General features: G+C 34.9%; 1 protein-coding gene across 8 annotated transcripts in view; it reads left to right on the top strand.

Annotated features, from left to right (window-relative positions):
- The window catches only part of LOC149797805 (pericentriolar material 1 protein-like), a 135,330-nt gene that overhangs the window by 41,091 nt on the left and 74,737 nt on the right, over positions 1 to 19,502 (top strand). For all 8 annotated transcript variants that reach the window (XM_089962781.1, XM_089962786.1, XM_089962783.1 and 5 more), the window contains 8 exons: positions 1,707 to 1,895; positions 4,171 to 4,275; positions 7,428 to 7,521; positions 8,211 to 8,380; positions 12,091 to 12,298; positions 13,090 to 13,252; positions 14,370 to 14,534; positions 16,826 to 17,023. In XM_089962781.1, the coding sequence (XP_089818907.1) occupies positions 1,707 to 1,895; positions 4,171 to 4,275; positions 7,428 to 7,521; positions 8,211 to 8,380; positions 12,091 to 12,298; positions 13,090 to 13,252; positions 14,370 to 14,534; positions 16,826 to 17,023 (1,292 nt within the window). The remainder of the gene's footprint in view (positions 1 to 1,706; positions 1,896 to 4,170; positions 4,276 to 7,427; positions 7,522 to 8,210; positions 8,381 to 12,090; positions 12,299 to 13,089; positions 13,253 to 14,369; positions 14,535 to 16,825; positions 17,024 to 19,502) is intronic.

Consider the following 19,502-nt stretch of genomic DNA (forward strand, 5'->3'; position numbering starts at 1 on the left):
AATTATAGTAGATATGTATTACATTATTGATGTTTTACCTCTCCCAACTCATCTCACAACCAACTTTATATTTCCAATTATATATGATGGTAGTTTACTCACATAATCAACCATTACAAAATCATAGATAAATAAGCATTTTAATTATGCATAACTGTTACTGTGCAAATAACTTCAAAGTTAAACAGTCTGAAGACAAGATTCCATAAAACTTTGGTAGCTGATCAGAAATTATGTATGATAATCTACACGAATTGCTAGCCCTAGCTCCTAATTGCATCCATAAATGGTATCTCTGTACTGCTATAAGCATATCAACCTGGCTGAGCTAAATCTTGAACAGAAAGAGCAAATTCATAGAAAACCTTTATTATAAAACCTTTATTATAAAACCTGTAGCATTATTAATGGGAGTCATTATATGGTTAGCTTTATTTGTGAGTTTGATCCATTTTGAGTTGTTTAACGTATTTTACTGTAAGCTAATGAAGTGGGGTCCATTACCCTACCTGTATTGAAATCTTTAAACCAGGACCAGAGTTTGATATAATGTGTTTCCATTACAATAGAAACAAGTTTTTTTTATATTATTCTTTGAGGTGTTTAGTATGAGAATAAAAATTAATGCTTTTCAGAGTAAGGTGTTTAGTATGAGAATAACAATTCGTGCTTTTCAGAGTAAAGTGTTTAGTATGAGAATAACAATTCATGCTTTTCAGAGTAAGGTGTTTAGTATGAGAATAACAATTCATGCTTTTCAGAGTAAAGTGTTTAGTATGAGAAAAAAAAATTCATGCTTTTCAGAGTAAGTATTCATCATTAAATTTGTCAGTACCATGCTTGACTTGATTTAATTCAGTTAGAATCTAGAAAATGTGCCAGTCCCCCCACCCCCCTCCAAGAATGATACATACTAAAAGCCAATTCCAGACTGCATGCTTTTGAGTGACATTAAGCAAAAACAATATGCTGATTCAGAAAGGGCATAATACTGGAAAAAGACAGCATCTTTGCATGAAGACCTCTCAAGTTAGTACAGGTGATTCTGATCCACGTGCAAATATGGTTACTGATACTAAAATAAAAATTAAAAATATATTTAAATGACTTCTTTTAAATTGTGGAGTAGAATTTGACCAAACTTACAGCAAATCTTGGCATGAAGACTTTTCAGGTTTGTATAAATGATGTGAATCTGCCATCAGATACAGCTGTGAGTACTCAATCAATCTAGCAAATGAAATAGGGGTGAGGTGCAACAAGGGAGCTTGGAAAAACATTGGGGCAGTCAAGGTTGAGGGCAGAGCACAGTATCCTTCTTTACTGGCCTAGCTGGAACACTGTTTCAAGTTGCTTAAATACTTGGCTCCTGTGTTATCATGCAATGCAAAGCCTTTTTTTGTTTGGCATTTTGGTTTCAGTTTTACCTGTTTACAGTATTGTAACAAGAGAAGCTCACAAGAATTGAATTTCAAAGCCCATGGTAGTTGGAAACATTCTTAATTTAACACTGATATGAAGTAAGTTTAGACAGCCTGTTTAAAGTACTTCTGAATGCAATGCAGATGTTTTGTGGGGTAGTCTTTAAGATGAAGTATACTTGAAAACTAGAGTGAAACCAACGATCTCCAGTATACAGTTGCTTCATCTGGCCTTTTTCAGAATGTTAAGAATCCATGTGAAATTTCTCAAACCCTCTTTTAAAGGAGCGATCTCCCCGTATCTCTCCTCGACCTCGTATTGAGGATAAGCTTGGATTGGATTCTGGTGATGATAATGAAGAGGAGGAAGATAAGGCTGAGTCAGAGAGTTCAGAAGATTCTGAAACAATGGATGATACTGTTGTATCAGGAAGGCGCCAGCCAGAATGGGATTTTGAACTTTCTGAGTCAGAGGTACGTAATGCCTAATACTGTAAATTGCAGCATTTTTATTATATGTTGTGTTATTATTTTTTAGACATTTAGCTTGTATAGTTATTCTTGGATAAATTCTATAATTTTAGCATAAGTTTTACTGCAGAGCTAAGTAAATGAGAACGTGAATAGGAACTGACATATCATCACAGCAGAGACAACTTTGCCATATTAATGGACATGGACATCTCTGTAAAATCAAAGTAGAGCAGAGACATCTATGGCATATTAACTGACATGGACTTTTCTGTAACAATCTTATTTGTTTGTGAAAATTGATGAGAGAAAAAAAGTGTAAAAGCAATGATGGGTAGTACATGTCATATTTTAAAACTACCTGGATCTATGACTATTGGTAATCCACACTTCTAAGAATTTGACAAGCGTAAGACTTGAGTTGTGGTTACATAATGAGTCATACATATCAGTAACTGAGCTTGAAATTGGTTATCAGTCACTTGGATTTTGAATGGACAATATTTGGCTGTTAGCTGATGGAGCTTGTCAGTTCTCTTGCAGACTCTTCAGTGAATTTCAGTGGATTATACATATTGCCTCAGCGTCATGGGAAAACCCTTTATTGGGTATTTTTTACCCAACTTGACAGAAAGCATCCTGGTATGAAGGCTTTTAAAATTAAAATTTGTATAAATTATGCCAATCCCTACCATCAAATATGACTGCCATTATGAAAAATATTTAAAAAATTATCTTTTTCTTAAAAACCAACTTTTAAATTTGCTCAGCCATCAAATAAGGCCACTAGATTTTAAGTGACTTTTCAAAAACCAATGAATAGAATTTGTCCAAACTGGATGGAAAGCATATTTGCATGAAGACCTTTCAAGTTAGTACAGATGATTCTGATCCACATGCAAATATGGTTACTGATACTAAATTGTGGAGTAAAATTTGACCAAACTTACAGCAAATCTTGGCATGAAGACTTTTCAGGTTTGTATAAATGATGTGAATCTGCCATCAGATACAGCTGTGAGTACTAAAAGTTGAACAAAAACTACAATAACTTCTAAATAGTTGCTTAGCAGAATTTGACTAAATTTGACAAAGTGTCTAACTTGAATGCCTTTCAGATTTAAGTAAAAGTTGCCATTCTGTCATTATACATGGCTTCCATCACATAAAGTAGCAGAAAATGTGCACATCTTTTATCAAAAATGAAAATGCTGAACAGAATTTGACCAACATTGACACAAAGCATCATGGCATTGGAATCTTTAAATATTAAACAATTGATGCTGATGTATGATTATATTTGGCTGAAGATGTACAAACTAGAGAAACCTTGAAACATTTGTTTTCATGACGTATAGAATCAACAGCACTGATAAAATGCATTGGTAAAATTTCGACTGAAAGCATCCTTCTGACCCTGATTGTTGTCCAAAATTTTCATGCATATGGCCATTAGGTAGTCATCTTGAAAATCATATTACTACTTATCCAAAATGGAAAATATTTCAACATGGGGATTTCATCAGAAGAGTAATATCTAGTCAGTCAGAAATGAAAATGGTGCCAGTTTGACCCAAAATATGAATGAATATCAGATATACAGTATGGCCACTATTGTTGCCATCTTGAAAATATTCTATAATTGATGGTTGAAATAGGGTTTTCACCAAAGGACTTTTTATGATATCTTGTTGGTCCTAAATGCAAATGGTGCCAATCTTGTATCAAATATAGCTGCCACAATGACCATCTTGAAAATCTTGTTGCTACTCCTGCTGAATGGATGGTCATATTGCCATGTGGTCGTCACCTAATGTCTTCTAATAATATCAGGTCCATTCTAAATGAATATGGTGCTACAGCAGCTAATTTGAAAATCTTATTGCTCAGTAATATCAGAGATGTTCTCAACACTTAGAATTTGGAAAGAAGAAATGGTCTTAATATTGGTGTCCTGTAAATTCTTTTCACCTCAACAAGTGTATTAGAACCAATCAGAAACCAAATGAATCATCTGGACGCTGTGCACTTTAAAAATTGGGGGAAAATTAGTCTCGTTTCTAAAATCATTATATCACCAAGTGTTTGGCCTGCATCACAGAGATTTCTCAAATGAACTGGACAATCTTGGTGGATTTTGGTGGTAAGACAAGTTATTTTCTGTAGTTATAAGCAAAGACCATGCTCGACATATTTAAAATTGTCTTTTTGGGAGGAATGCAGTTATAAAGATTTACTTGGTAGAAGGTTCTTCATTCTGAATTATGCTATATTTTAGATGGATGCTGCTGGCGGTATGCAGAGAGCCGAAGCACTTGACCACTTGGTTGCACTGAGACAGCAACAAGAACTTCTGAAGAAGTTGATAGAGCAGCAAGAGCAGGTATATAGACCAGAGTAGAAATAACCATTCCAAAATAATTAACAAGAGCAGGTAAATTGACCTATCACCAGAGTAGAGATAACCAGTCCCTGCTAACTATCTTAACACATCATTAAAAATTAAAATATTTTATGTTGACACTTAATCAGTATGATACGATAGGCATTAGGCATGAAAGTCTGTGAAGCTGCAAGTGTGACTGGAAATCATATGAAGATCATATCTTTGGCAGAGATATTATTTGTAGGCAGTACATAGGCATAAGGACATGAGAGGGTTTGAGTGACATACAGCAATACATTGATTGTACAATGATACTTGGTAGGCTTTTTTTGTTGGGTTCACATTATTGGTAAGTGAGACATAGCAATCCCTGTTCTGCTGCTGCTTGCATCATCAACATCAGTTAAGCATTTGAAGTTTTTCATTTGCACATATTTCTTAAATCCCTTATGGATTCTTATTTGAGTTGGCATCAGTAATTATGAAGCTAATACAGATCATTGTATGATGTTTGCTCACCTCTTTTGCTCTGGGGCAAGATCAGTTGCATTAAGTTTTTCTATTCCCTTATGTTTCTTTCATTACAGATTTTTTTCATGCATTGGATGAATCATAATGAAATGCAAGACAGTTCTTTCTATGACACACACTTTTGTCTTTTATCCTGGGCTAAAGGTCACAGTCATATAAAATTTGTGTTACGGTTTTGGTTTAAGCTTTTCCATTGTCATATATTTCCTAAATGTATTGATGGATTTTGTTTGGTGAATCTACCCAAACCAACCTTGGGGTTAAGATAACATGTTTTATAGCAGTGTTATGATTGTGGGCTCGACATGCAGGCTTCGTCCTTGTTTATATATTCTTGTTTATTTAGAGATGACCTGATTAGATGTTCAGGCTGTCTTATGGAATTTTTCATTTTTTCTTCTTCTTTCTTCTATTGTTTGCACATTTGTGATCTTTTGAATGTTTTTTTTTTTTTTTTGTGAAAACAGGCAGACAAATAAAATTTGGTGGGCATGTTTATGTGCATATTTGGATGACCTGATTAGATTTCACATCATTGAAGCAATTTTTCACATTTAAAAAAAAAATCTTTTCAAACTTGCACTTCTTGGACTGCAGTGAAAGCAAATGCTTTTCTCCTTTGAATACAGCCGCAAATGCAAATTGACTCTTATAGCCTCTCTTGGGTGGGACAAGTGTTGGGTGAGTGATATGCTTGATCTGGTGATAGATGTTCCCAGCAAAATCACAGGTGTTTGATACATGCATTAACAGGATACTCCTTAATGGTTGGCTCTTGGCTGCTTTATGTGCCCTTTCATTAGATTTTATGCCAGTGTGAATAGGCAGCCAACTGTACAGAACATTTTCCCAGATTGTATGAGAACATCATGTTTCTCTAATATGTAGGATATTAATGGGTTGTTAAATCTAAGATTCTGCAAATGAAAGGGAATCCAAAAAGTTGGTGTAATTTTTTTGTTTTTTGTTTTATGCTTAAAGCTTTAAGTATGACTAATTTCTGCACTACAAATTGAGACGTCATCTGGTAATTGGCTTGCAATGGTGACATGGGGTATTGCTATGACAGTTCCAACTTTGTCTCCATTTTTCAGACCATCTGTATACTGTGTCATATGGCTGCAATAGAGGCTCTAATTTCATTAAACTTACTCAGAAAAAGGTGGGGATATGTGGAAGTCTTATTGAATTTGAAAGCTAAAATTTGTCTTTTTAGGAGATTTTGATAACCATGGTGGTGATTTGGCAATACATAATTTTGCAATATTACCAAGATTATGTTTTGCTGTTTCTATATGTGGATATATTTGTGTGACAAAATGTGGAATGAAGTTTGGTTTCTGAATATGCATGGTTTGGTATTAGGTTCTAGACACTACATGTGAGGTTAGATGGATTAGAACATAGTTTGGTAGCATAATGATGAGCATTACATTTGTCTGAGATAAAGTGATGGTTCATTTGCCTCAACATGGAGGCTTTCTGCATCAGAATTTTTAATTTACTCAGACAGAATCAAAGTCTCTGTGTATCAGATCAATTTTCTAAAGGTATTATTTGCAAGCTGATCTGTACACAGTTGGACCATAGTCAGATTTTGATCTTATAAATAACATATATAGCCAGAGCAAGACCTTCTGAAAACTTCGCAATCTGTGTTTGCCACAACCCAAATTATTAGGGCTTTTTTTTCATTTCTCTAGAAATATTGAATATATTGAAGAAAACTTATGTTCAAAATTAAGGCTTAAAACTTTGTTTTCCTCTACAATAGACTAAAGACAAATGTCAAGATTGAGCTTTGGGATTATCATAAATTTAATGCAGTCAGTAATAATGTGTATAATTACATTTTTTATTTGGAAAATTTTAACGTTATTTTCATCTCGGGTGCATTCATGCATTATAGTAGAGCTTATAATGGTCACAATCAGGATTTATTAGACCTTTTAGCTAATTTTGAATTAAATAGGTCAAAATCTCTTCCCTGTTTCCTAATAGAATTTGTCATCAGTGTTGAGATGGCTCAGAACCTTGTTGAAACATGTTTTCTGATTTCTAATTTTAATGTGATTAAGGAATGTATTCAAATGAAAAAATATTTTTTTGTACTAAATTATGTTTATCCAAGAATACTTACCTTTTCATGTTACTATTCAACTCTCCCACAAGTCCCTGCAAATGAGATTTTTGGTCATTGTTGGATTTGAAAGGTAGCTGAGCTTCTTTCCTAACTTTAATGTGATTGGGTAAATATTTTTGGTGAGACATAATTTACAAACACAAATCTAGCTGGGGTTTTTTAATCAAAGTTTCAAAGTAGGAATATAGAATTTATATGACTTCACTCAATCTCCTGCCATATTCGTTTTAAATAATGTTAATAAAACTGCGTTGGTTTACATGGGTGATAAAAAAATTTGAAACAAATACATCTTGAAATTATATAGTAAATGAGAAGTTTCACAATTTTGAACAGTACCTAATGGTGAGTTACAAAGAAAAATAATCAACCATTTAGTTACATATCTTGGTTTTGAGGATATTCATTCATACTTGAAGGCATATCAAACTGATAAGTGAGAATATAGAAATATAATTTGGTATTATTCTTTCAGATGAGAGCCCTGAAAGGGAGGCAAGCTGCATTGCTTGCATTACAGCAAGATGCAGAAAAGAAGCTTGCAGAGGCAAGAGGCAGGGCCAATCAAGGTGAGAAACTGGGTTGGGTTTATTTTGATAATTAAGTAACAATGATATTTATAATGTTAAATAGTAATAGTACTACTGCAGAAGTCCATATGGTGTTGCTAGATAAGTTCATTGATGCATGTGACAGTATAGTACCTCAAAGATTATTTTTCCTCTAATATCTTTTAGCATTGCTTACTTTGACAATGGGTTTTATTCTGTAGCAAAAATGAAAAAGAGGAGAAAAATTCTGTTCAGCTTAATATAGATCATTATTCTAACCATGACAGAAATCCTTCACCCTGCTTGATTTTTAACAATACATTTTCATAGTTTATTTCATAATGATGGTAACTGGAGTTGAACCCTTCATAGGTCGGTGTGGATTGGATGAATTATTACAAGTTTAAGCATCTTGCATCTCATTTTACTCGTGTTAATTATAAAACCAACCACAAAAATTATAAGCACATATCTGATATCACATAATGCACAGGCAGACCATGTCTTTGTGATTTGCTTAAATTTAGGAGTGTAATAAACAACATAGACCCTAATCATTGAGGACATTTTACAGTGGCATATCTGGGTCTGTTATGTTTGTACTTGGGATGCATTTCATATGAGCTAATATGACACATTTTTATTTTTAGATACTCGATTTGCTCCAATATCATGCCTTTATGTTTTTGTTTTGTTTCTTTCAATAGCACATTCTGAAGTTCTCGCTTGTGAAGAAGGCTCTCAGAGTCTGGTTATGTCAAGAGGATCTGGAAGAAACGAGAGAGAGAATAATGCTCCTGGCCTAATAGAGGGAGCAACAGGGGAGTTATCGGCACTTCGTCAGAGGCTTTTAACCCTGAGAAATGAATTGAAGCAGGTATTCTTTAGATTGCCCAATGTGGTCCAGTAATTAATGGTTTAAGTATTTGCTGTTAGCCCTGTTCACTCCTCATTTGCATAGAAAAATCTGTACTCATTGCACAAAATTGTAAAATATTACAGACATGTCAATACATGTACAAATAAACATCTGAGAAAATTACTTTTTGAGTTACTAAAGATTAAAGTTATATGCTCTCAACATTTTAGTCCACCTTGTGTGAACTTGCTTATCCTACCAAAAATGAACTGTATTATTGAAAACTGTGCAGTAACTTGGTATAGACATGTGGCTTTGTGTATGATTGATGTACATGGTGAAACATTTAATTGAATGCATTGTACATCATGGAAGATGACATGGGACATATCGGTTTGTTCCATTACCTGCATCATCATTGTCCTCTCCTCCAGTAGTGATATCCATCTATCAGTCCATCCATAGACGAGGTGGTTTCTGCAGCACAGCTGTAGTTTGCTGTGGTCTTTAGTGCGTGCACATGCACGCACACACACACACTGCATGATGTGCCCTCTGCCCTCCTGTATAGCATAATGGTTTGGTAGTCTTTACTTGGACAGAGTTACCTCCATGTTGTCCCTGGAACCCAGAGGTGAAAGATCAAGGCCAGAGAAGCTTACATTGTTATTTAGTTTCCACACATAAAGCGTATTTTTCTAAGTTTCCCTGCATTTAGTTTTTATGTTTCATTGCTTCTATATATTTGAGAAAGAACAGCTCCCTATCAGGTGTGCAAGTGATGAATGTCGTCACTACATATGAAATTGCACATTTTTTAATTTTTAATTTTTAATTGCCATACTTAATCAGAGGGATGAGCCATTCATTTGGTGGCAGCTTTTACAATATAAGTCATGAGTCACTAAATATAATGACAGGGCTTTCTTTATCACCAGGGGAAAATTTTGGTGTAAACCCTATTTGTTGAGTCTTTACTTGGTTTGTTTTCTTGATGATATTTTGCAATAGATTGTCATGAGAATTGTTTCCCTTATCCACATAAGGAGTGAAGTCACTGTACCAGTTATCTTGATTCAGATTTAGCTACAATGGTGGGAATTACATATAATTTCCTAATTTTAAGTTGATAATTATTTAGGTTAATGATTTCTTTTATGTACCCATCTTAACTTGGGCATATTATTTTCTATCTGTTCATTTGCCCATCCATCCATTAACATTGCTCTTATTTGGACACATAACTTTATTACAGTTGGAGAGATTTTCATGCAACTTGTTTCAAGTATACATGTAGACTTGATGGTATGTTGCATACTGTATTCATCTTGGACCGCTCTGGTGGCCTGGTGGTTAGAGCTTCCACCTGGGATGCAGGAGGTTGTGGGTTTTAACCCTGGCCTAGTCATACCAAAGACTTGTAAAAATGGTGCTAACAGCTCCCATGCTAAGTGCTCAGCATTAAAAGGTTAGTGTTAGGACTGGTTAGCCTGGTGTCAGGATAATGTGACTGGGTGGGACATCATGCTATATGTCTTCGGCATGATCTGTCAGTGCTAGACATCACTATAAACTGACACATTGCAGACATCATAGCGATATGACTGAAACATTGTTAAAGCTACATTAAAAATCCAAATCACACATGCACCCTACTTCTCCCACTTAAAGCAGTGGTAAAGGTAATTGAAAGACATTATTCTTGCTTGGAAAATAACTTTTGAACCACTAAAGATATTTTAATTAAACTTTATCCATGTGTGTGTGTGTGTGTATATATATATTCATTCTTCATCATATCATGACTAGATAGTGTGTTGCATACCATATCCATGCCACCACTCTGGTGGCCTAGTGGTTAGAGCATCCACCTCGGAAGTGAGTGGTCGTGGGTTTGATCCCTGGCCAAGTCATACCAAAGACTTAAAATAATGGTACTAACAGCTGCCTCGCTAGGCGCTCAGCATTAAGCGGTTAGTGTTATGATTGGGCGGCCTGGTATCAGGATAATGTGATTGGGTGGGACATCATGTTACACGTCTGTGGCATGATGCCCTAGTGCTAGACATCACTATAAACTGCCACACTGTAGATATCATAGCAATATGACTAAAAAATTGTTAAAGCTACATTAAAAATGATAATCACACACACACCATATCCATGCCCACCTCCTCTGGGTCAAGGTTACTGCAAGAGAAGAACGCAGTTTTGTGCATTGTATCCATTTCTTGAGTATAACATTTGAACCACTGAAGTTACTTAAGGAAAATTAACCCAAGTATATATCATTTCAAGACAGAGTTGCCTGTATCATACCCATGCCCTGTTCCTAAAGGTCAAGGTTATGACCAGAGAAAATTTGTCTAGGGCGTAACTTTTGAACCATGGAAGATATTTATGTAATATTTTGCCCAAATATTTATCATCACTTTCCATTGGTTTTATGCTCTAGTCACCAGCTCTGACTAAATTTAAGGTTAGTGTCATGACAGGAAATAAAATATAAATTGTTGACCTCAATCCATATATGGGCATAACTTTTGAATCACTGAAAATGTTCTTATGAAATTTTAGCCTGTTATATATTTTGACTTGACATTTTGTCATGTGTTCTGATGTATCCCCTTGCCACACGGTCAAGGTCACAGCAGTTGATAATGTAAATTAGTGGCCTGTCACCATAGTCTGGCTGTCACTTTTTCCCTTGAGATTATTGATGCAACTACACCCATTATAAATTAGTCACGTTTGGATTTCATCAGTCAAGGTCATTAGTGGGGAAAAGTTAGCTAAATAGGCTTATAATGAGCCATTTTTAGTTCATATTATTTGAAAGGCAGCACAAAAAAGATGATATAAACATAACATTAAGTATGTAAATGCTATATGTCATTAGCATACATCCCATCACATGTTTGTGCTCAACAGGACTCAGTGTACTAATTCAGTTTCCATAGTAAACCTGTGCAGACACCATGATACTAAAAATTCAATAACTTAACATTTTTGAGTGCTTATGATCAAACCAAGATTTATCAGTATAGATGAAACATAGATGTCAGCTTCTTTGTAGATGAAAGGATATGAGCAGCAGCATTTTCTGGCCTTGCATGTGTTTGAAATATGTGCTTTCAATTCTGCACCTAAGAGTCAAATGCTAATTTTAGTAATGAGTGTTCCAAACTCAAAACTGTTAAAGGACTGAAATTCCATCAATAAAACAGTGTCTCTATTTTTTTCACTTACAACTCAGATAAGCTCTCAAAAGATTCTTTTTCCTACAACATAACTTAATTTACCAGTCCTGGTCAGCCTAACCCATATATGCTCTAGTTTACATTCACCCGTTTCCAGGCTGGTTCCCATTTTTCCATACCATTAGTACCGTGTGTCCTTCAGTGGTTACCGTCCTTGTGCAAGGGAGACAACCTTATGGCTTAGTATGCATTCTCTTTGTGTTTATCACCCTTGTTGTTTGATTGCTGTAGGCTCTGACATTACGGGCAGAAATGCTATATTTGCCCAGGTGTAGCTGGTCAGCCATAGGTATGACTTTGGTGTTAATTAACATTGTGAAGGTAAGATTGGGAGATTTTATACGATAGTTGCTAAATTACAACCATTGACTGTCTGCTGGTATTTAAAGTCAAATACAGAGAGTAGATAATGCAGATCGATTATGGGACATAATGTTCATTGTAATATATATTTTTTTATTTCCTCAGACTTCTAATGGGGATGCACAAGAGGAAAGAGCCACAAACAACCAGCAGGGATTCCAGCTGCCTCCCTCTGCATTACAGATGTCACGGGAGCAGCTGAAAAACAAATTACAGGAATTGCAGGAGAAGAAACAACACATGGATGAAATGCTGGAGGAACTTCAGGTCATGCGAATGGATAGAGTGGATGATTTTCTTTCTGCCACAAGAGGTAGAAAGTCAATAAATAAATAAACTTCATTCAGCTAACTTGTATGAAGTTGTTATGGATACACAATTGAACATTTGAAGACTTTATAATGGGACATGCTTCTAATATTTACACATATATTCCATGAAATTATTTAAAGTCAGCATTTATTACTGCTTGATCTCTGAAGCTGCATGAAAATCTGTATATGACTTAAATTATATATTTGCAGTGCTGTTTCTGAAACAATTACAGCAGAATAAATGGCATAGTGTAATATATATATATATATATATATATATATATATATATATATATATATATATATATATATATATATATATATATATAAATAATTTACATTGCTATCTCATGAATAAATTTACCACAATGTATTTCATATTAGCCATCCTCTAAATAATTTGCATGTAACAATATATCTCTATTCCAGGATGTTTGCAATTATGGCATTTATCATCAGCAGTAGTAATTCTTTTTAAAGTATTCATCAATGCGCGATTCACAACCTAGACATAATGCTCCTTGTACTTTCTTCAAGCGTTGGGCAATATTGGGAAATTCCCCATGCCATATATACTCACTTATGAATGAGCATAAACTCATAACTGCTATTGCATAATATGCTCTCAGATTAGGATCTGTGCTGTTTATTCTACTCTTGACCCCTAACAAACTGCGTCGACCTATATCTGCTGGTTCATTTAGTGATGGCAGTTCTAGGTTGGTGCAGTTTGCAGTTGAACTCGACATGTAAGCAAGCATTGTGGTATATTGTTGCCATTATATTTCAGATGCTAGCACAACTTCAGGTCCATCCACAACTGCTCCAAATTCTGCTGCTGGTTTGAACAGACTTGACTTGTATGATGGAGAGGCCGCTATTGCTAGAGCTGAAGAGACAGAGTCCATGGCAAAGGAAACACTGGAACTTCTAGGAGCAAGAGAAAAAATCAGGTCTGGCAGATACTGTCAATTTTCATTGTATCAAATTTTATGCTTTGGCAAAACAAATCATATTTAGTTGGTACTTAAATTTCTGGATTGAGAAAGTGGTCCTGTTGTTTCCATGGAAGAGTATTATTCACTGGGTTGTTCAATTTTTTGGTTTGTAGCAATCAGAGTCCATGAATTCAGAGTGCGAATCATTCTTTTAAACATCTCATTTTATTTCACTAGTCATCACTATGGAATATCAGTTAAACCATCCCAAGCATATCGATCCATGATGATGAAGATATCAAGTGTTAATTTTTAAGCGATTAAATCTTTAATGGTAGCTTTTAGATTTCATTTTCATTTTCAGTGTCTTCTGATTGGTTATTGATTCTTTATTTTAAGTAGTCAGCCATGCTTCAGCAATTGCCTGCATAAAAGAAACATCTTTGTAGAAAGCACGATTCCTATGGTTCAGTTCTGTACATAATTATATACAGATTGCCTTATATATGAAGACCATTTGCTCATTAAAACCAGTTCTAAATGGGCTCATGCATTGTCATTATGCACAGTTTTATTTGTATTGATTTCGTTATCGGTTGTTTGGGCTCTTATTCCAATTGCCTCCAAAAGTTGCATTTTGGGATGAACATGTTTCTGCACCAAAACTAGGTCTTGGGCACATTATTAATATAGTTTCTTCAGACATTCTTTGTATTCTAAGTTGCAGAGAGAATGCAGTTTAAGATGAATATTTTTTTTTATATCATAACATAATCACTATGACCTTCTTTCAAGAGTTAACTGCATATTTTGTGAATCATCTAAACTTGTTGCTTTGAAAAAATCATATGTGCTATACAGGTTCTTACTGACTCATGACACAGAGATGGTGATATCATATGGCTCCTTACTCAGAAATAATTCTCATTTCAGATCATAAGATACTGTAAACTTACATTTTTTGCAGCAGCAACATTCCTTAGATCTACAAAATTAAATAGCTACATATGTTTGTCTTAAGGAAATTAAATGGTCACATAAGATTCATGGAGTTGAGTGGCTGCATTTTTGTTTCACGTCTGGAAAATTGAAAATAATAATAAAATAGTTTCGTTCTTTTGTTTTTTTACAGCAAACTGAATGAGGTGAGGCAGCGGCTCAATCAGCTGAAGTCCCTGATGTCATACTACCAGTCTGCAGATAGTGGCACAGCAGGACCCCAGGAAGAAGAGGAACAGTCCTCCCTTCCAGGGTACAGTGATTATGGGGAAGGGGAGGCAGGGCAGAGAGATAGAGGGTAGGTTTATGTGTACAGATTTTCATACAAATTTTATGGTTTGTGTTATGCATTCCTGGAAGGATAATGCAGGTTTTAAAAATAAAAAAAATTGAGTAAACGAAACTAAGTTCACTTGAGATTAACGTTCATGTTATTGAATTTGTTATGCTTTTATTATCATGTTCAAACTAGTTACAAGGTTAAGAAATATACAGTGCTTAAAAAAGGTCAGCGCTAACTGTCTGATGTATATGCTGCAAATGCACACATGTGTTTACCAAAGTCGAATGACAGATGTTCAGAAACACTTGCATTATCCAAGGCTTGCATCATCTCTTGTGAATTATCATGATACTGTGCTGTTATCTTCATGATCTCTTATGATATATAAATTCTGTCTGAGAGGACAAGTATGACCCTCATCTACAGAAAATAAACCTTAACTTTTTTTAGAAGCACATGTTTTGCCATGACCCTTTTATAACAGTAATGAAATCAGCTCATATTTCTTTCTTCATATGAATGTTCTCAACTGTGATGAGTCTTTAGTCAGATCAGATTTCAGTTGTACAATGTCATATATGCCAACCGTTATGCTTTTGGCATTATCGTTAAAACTCTATTTTTAATGGAATTTTGTCTTATGCTCGCCTGTGTATGGATTACACTTTTCCGGTACATAAGCAAATACAATAAAAATAAATGAGATAAAAGTTGTGTTTTGTCATTTATATTATCATCTCTTTAATTCCATTTATAAAATTTTGAGAATATTCAAAAAAGAATGACTGCATTGTATGAATAGCATAAGAACTAATTTGTCCATTATAAATCTGTATGTACTTATAGCAACTGTATATGACCCATTTCTAAGAAAATATATGGGTTTCTTTAATTTGCAACATTTCCTTGCAGATTTATTATATTGGTAATTTAGATGGATAGTGAACCAGTCTGTACTTTAAAAGGACAAAAGAACACCGCTTCACAAATTTGAAAAGAAGAATATGAGATTTATGCAATACAGCACTTGGATTGAGACTTTACGTTCTTTGCAGAATGCATGCACTTCACAATCATTTGGTAAAAGTTAGACATGCAGACTAGTTAAAGTGAGTGTTGATTATAAATAATACAGTGTACTATAGTTATGGCATGTAATATATTAGGTGTGATGTTCTAGCCTCAACAAAGTAGGGTTACTAACATTTGTACTAGTAATTTATAGATTACACTTTTTATTTTCAGATTATGCTTTATTGCCACATATTAGCAAAATTTATTAAAATACCTCATGGGATTGGCATGTATGCAGCCTAGACCCTGGTAGCACTAGCAAAATGTGGTCTGGGCTGTTTGCATTAATATGGTCTGGGTTGTTTGCAGAATGTGGTCTGGGCTGTTTGAATAATGTGGTCTCAGCTGTTTGCATAATGTGATGTGGTCTGGACTGTTTGTATAATGTGGGCTGGGTTGTTTGCATAATGTGGTATGGGCTGTTTGCATAATGTAGTCGGGGTTGTTTGCATAATGTGGTATGGGCCATTTATATAATGTGATGTGTTATGAGTTGTTAGCATAATGTGGTCTGGGCTGTTTGCAGTTACCTCTGTGTTGTATACAAGTAGTTGTGATGCATGTCCTGTTTGCTAATAACTAGAAATTGTGGTGACAAAACAATGAAACACAGCATATGAAAGAAAAAGAAAAATTGTAAACTCTATTCTTGAGTAATTGTCACATCAGAAATTAGAAATGTTTCTTACAATCATTCCTTAATATGTAAAGAGGATATGTTACAGCACAAGCAGCCCCTGTCAAGTACTGTGAGGTAAATTTGCATGAAATTCAAGACTAGTATGTAGGGGTTGAAAGTAGTTTCCAGGTTGCTGTCAAAATAAGCAGTTTTTATGTAGAACTCTTAATATTCAGTCTGTCTTTCTAAACTGCCAAGTAAAACAGTTTTTAATCCAATGTATTTAGTTTCTTTGGAAGTTTACTATAATGGACAGTACTTAAAAATATTAAACTCTGAAGGATTCTGGATGGTCATGCTGCAGTCCTAGTGGGATTGAAATGTAGCTGATTCATTATTTTGGTTGACTCATCATGTCTGGTTTTTCTGTTGTTTTCCTTAAGTTTTCTCAACCTCTCAAACGCAATTTGTACCAAGTAGGTTTAGAAGTTTGTTGGATCACTTCTCATGAACCTACCCACTGGGGGAAATTAAAACCTTGGTTTTTGATGCATCCATTTCAGATGATTTTACATTTCACTTTGTTTTTGATGAAGTTGCTATCCTCTTCCAGCTCTCTTAGAATGCCAGCAGAAAGAGACATTCCAGCAGCACAGGGGTCTGGGGGAGGAGCCAAGATGGATAACCAGTCTCGGTTGTCTCTGCAGCCTCAACATGATGACAATAGTTCCCAGAGTTCATCAGACACTGAGTCACAGCTCTCAAGTTTGGGACCATGGGGAGATGATCCAGAAATACAAGAGAAAGTCAGGTACGTTTATAGTTATTACTGTTTATTGAATAAGATTAATCAAACCTGCTGTAGCAACCACCAGTCTCTACTAAACATTGGACTTATCTTGTACAAAAATTAATAGATATTTACCCATATAGATAAACAACCTGTTGAAAATGACTGCTAATAGCTGGTTTTTGGGTAGTCATTATACACAGCTTTAGATGTAGCTGATGCCAAACAATCAGAATTACAGAAATATGATCACTGCAATTAAATCTGGATACTGATTTGTCTTTGTTTGATCCGAATGTGGATTTTATATGAGATTCAGTGGAATTTGTCAGGGAAGCAGTCAAACTGTACAGGAGTACCTCAGATGCTTTAAACTTCACATATTTTTCATGCAAAACTCCTCCATTATCAAGCACATGAAGTGGTCTGAAAGGTTAATTAAGATCACTGACCAAAAATAGGTAGTCTGTTCAGAAGTATTTGTTTTGGGTATTTTCAAGGATGAGAATGGCATGTGAAACAATACTAAGTCTATGTCTGTAATCTGCATACTGGAAATACAACCGCAATATCAACACATATAAAATGGCACCACACTAACATTGACAGACCTTCAAAAAAATGAAAAGACTGTCTAGTAGATATTGTGTATTGATAATGTAACAATCAGTGTATGGCGATTTTGAACGGGTGAACAGCACATAAGTCAACAGTTCTTACACCAATGGCATCCTACAAACCACTATGATACCAGTACTTGGTGAACCAGCATTACTTTTATTGCCTTCTAGCCCAGTTCAAGCTACAGCACCAGACCAGCATTCCCCAGACACAGAGTATACAACAGGAGGACAACCTCTTTGTTGATGAGGGTGCAACACAGATTTGCCATAGCATTGTGATATAACCATGGAATAGATGGAATTCATTGTTAAGGCAGTAATTGAAGGGATATACAGAAATTTTGCCTCAGTTGGAATGCCCTATCCACTGGCGGTTAATATTACATGCAAGGTCATAGCCTCAGTAGAATTGATGAAGACAACGAATATCCATATTTCAGAATTGACCTATGACCGCTTGTCAATCAACCAATCAGCAAGTGTAAATTAAACATTGCTTACATCTTCCATTTTCCTCCAACAACTTGCTTTTGGCAACAATCGATTATAATAAGTATTGACAAATTTTGCAATGATTTGTTGATTTCTCAATTGATAACAGTGAAAAGACATAAGTGGGAGCCTTGTAATTCTGACAGTCGATATCCAGATTGCCTAAATGGAGGAATTAGATTTATTCTTTTCCTGAAACATAGACCACTTCAATGAATAAACACTTGTGATCACATGTATGATCAACTAAATATAAACACAATTGTTGGCAATTACAATATGTTTGTTTTGCATAAAAGTATATAGAAAAGCATGTCCCATCAACAGCTGGAAAAAAAACAGAAATTGACGTTGAATATATGTATATATAAAATATTTCTAGAATATGGGTGGAGAACCCCAACCTTTGGACTTTGATGAATATTATTTTCTCTTGTATAGTAAGCACTGAACCCAGACTGCATTAATTTGAAGATTGAAAATTTACACTTTGATGTTGGCTTGTCCCAAAAATAATGATTTATTGTTTTGATCTTTCAGATACTTGGGTGACTCCTTACTTTCTCATTGGGCTAAAGGAGGGATGGGGGTACAAAGATGTAATTAATAATAAATAATACAAAATTAATGGTTTAGATCATTTTCTTTTGATATATTAAGCATGCATTTACATGTTTACATCAGGGCCCCGAGTGTCTGAGTGGTCTAAAGAGCTCACCGTTACATATCATTACCATCTCACCTCTGTCTGCTTGGGTTCGGCCAATGTGGGTCTGTGAGAAAGCTTGCCAGTAGCTTATTTGTTGTTGGTTCTTTCCAGGGTTTTCCCAGGTTCTTCCTTCACTATTTATACTGGCCGCCATGTATAGCCTATCTTGTACTGAAAAATATTGTTAAACCCTAGAACAACAACGTGTATACATCAGCATACATCACTGATCAAAATTCCATCTGACAAACATATTAGAATTTTAAAATTATTATGTATAATAGTATACTTCTAAACAGTAATAATTTACAATTTTGTTATTAATTTTTAATTCATTTGCTTCCAAGGCAGCATAAACTTAAGCCAGATAAAATTAGTAAGTATAACATTATATGCTATATACTTTAGCATCTTTTGGAGAGAATTTCCATTTACATGAATAAGTTCTTGAGCAGCTTCAAAATTGATTTTTTATTATTTACTGAAAAATAAAACACTTAGGTTCAGATGGGACAGATTCAGGTTCATCGATCTGCTCATCAGATGTACCCAAGAAAATAATTGCACTCCCATGCTGCTCATGCAGGCAAGGTCACCAGTATTCCATCCATATCCAGAGAAAACTCTTTCTTCATACATTGCTTTTGTTGTGTGAAAGACGTTCTACACTTTGCAA

This window comes from Sinohyriopsis cumingii, chromosome 6, assembly GCF_028554795.1.
Source record: "Sinohyriopsis cumingii isolate HCF-2022 chromosome 6, ASM2855479v2, whole genome shotgun sequence".
Classification (NCBI taxonomy): domain Eukaryota; kingdom Metazoa; phylum Mollusca; class Bivalvia; order Unionida; family Unionidae; genus Sinohyriopsis; species Sinohyriopsis cumingii.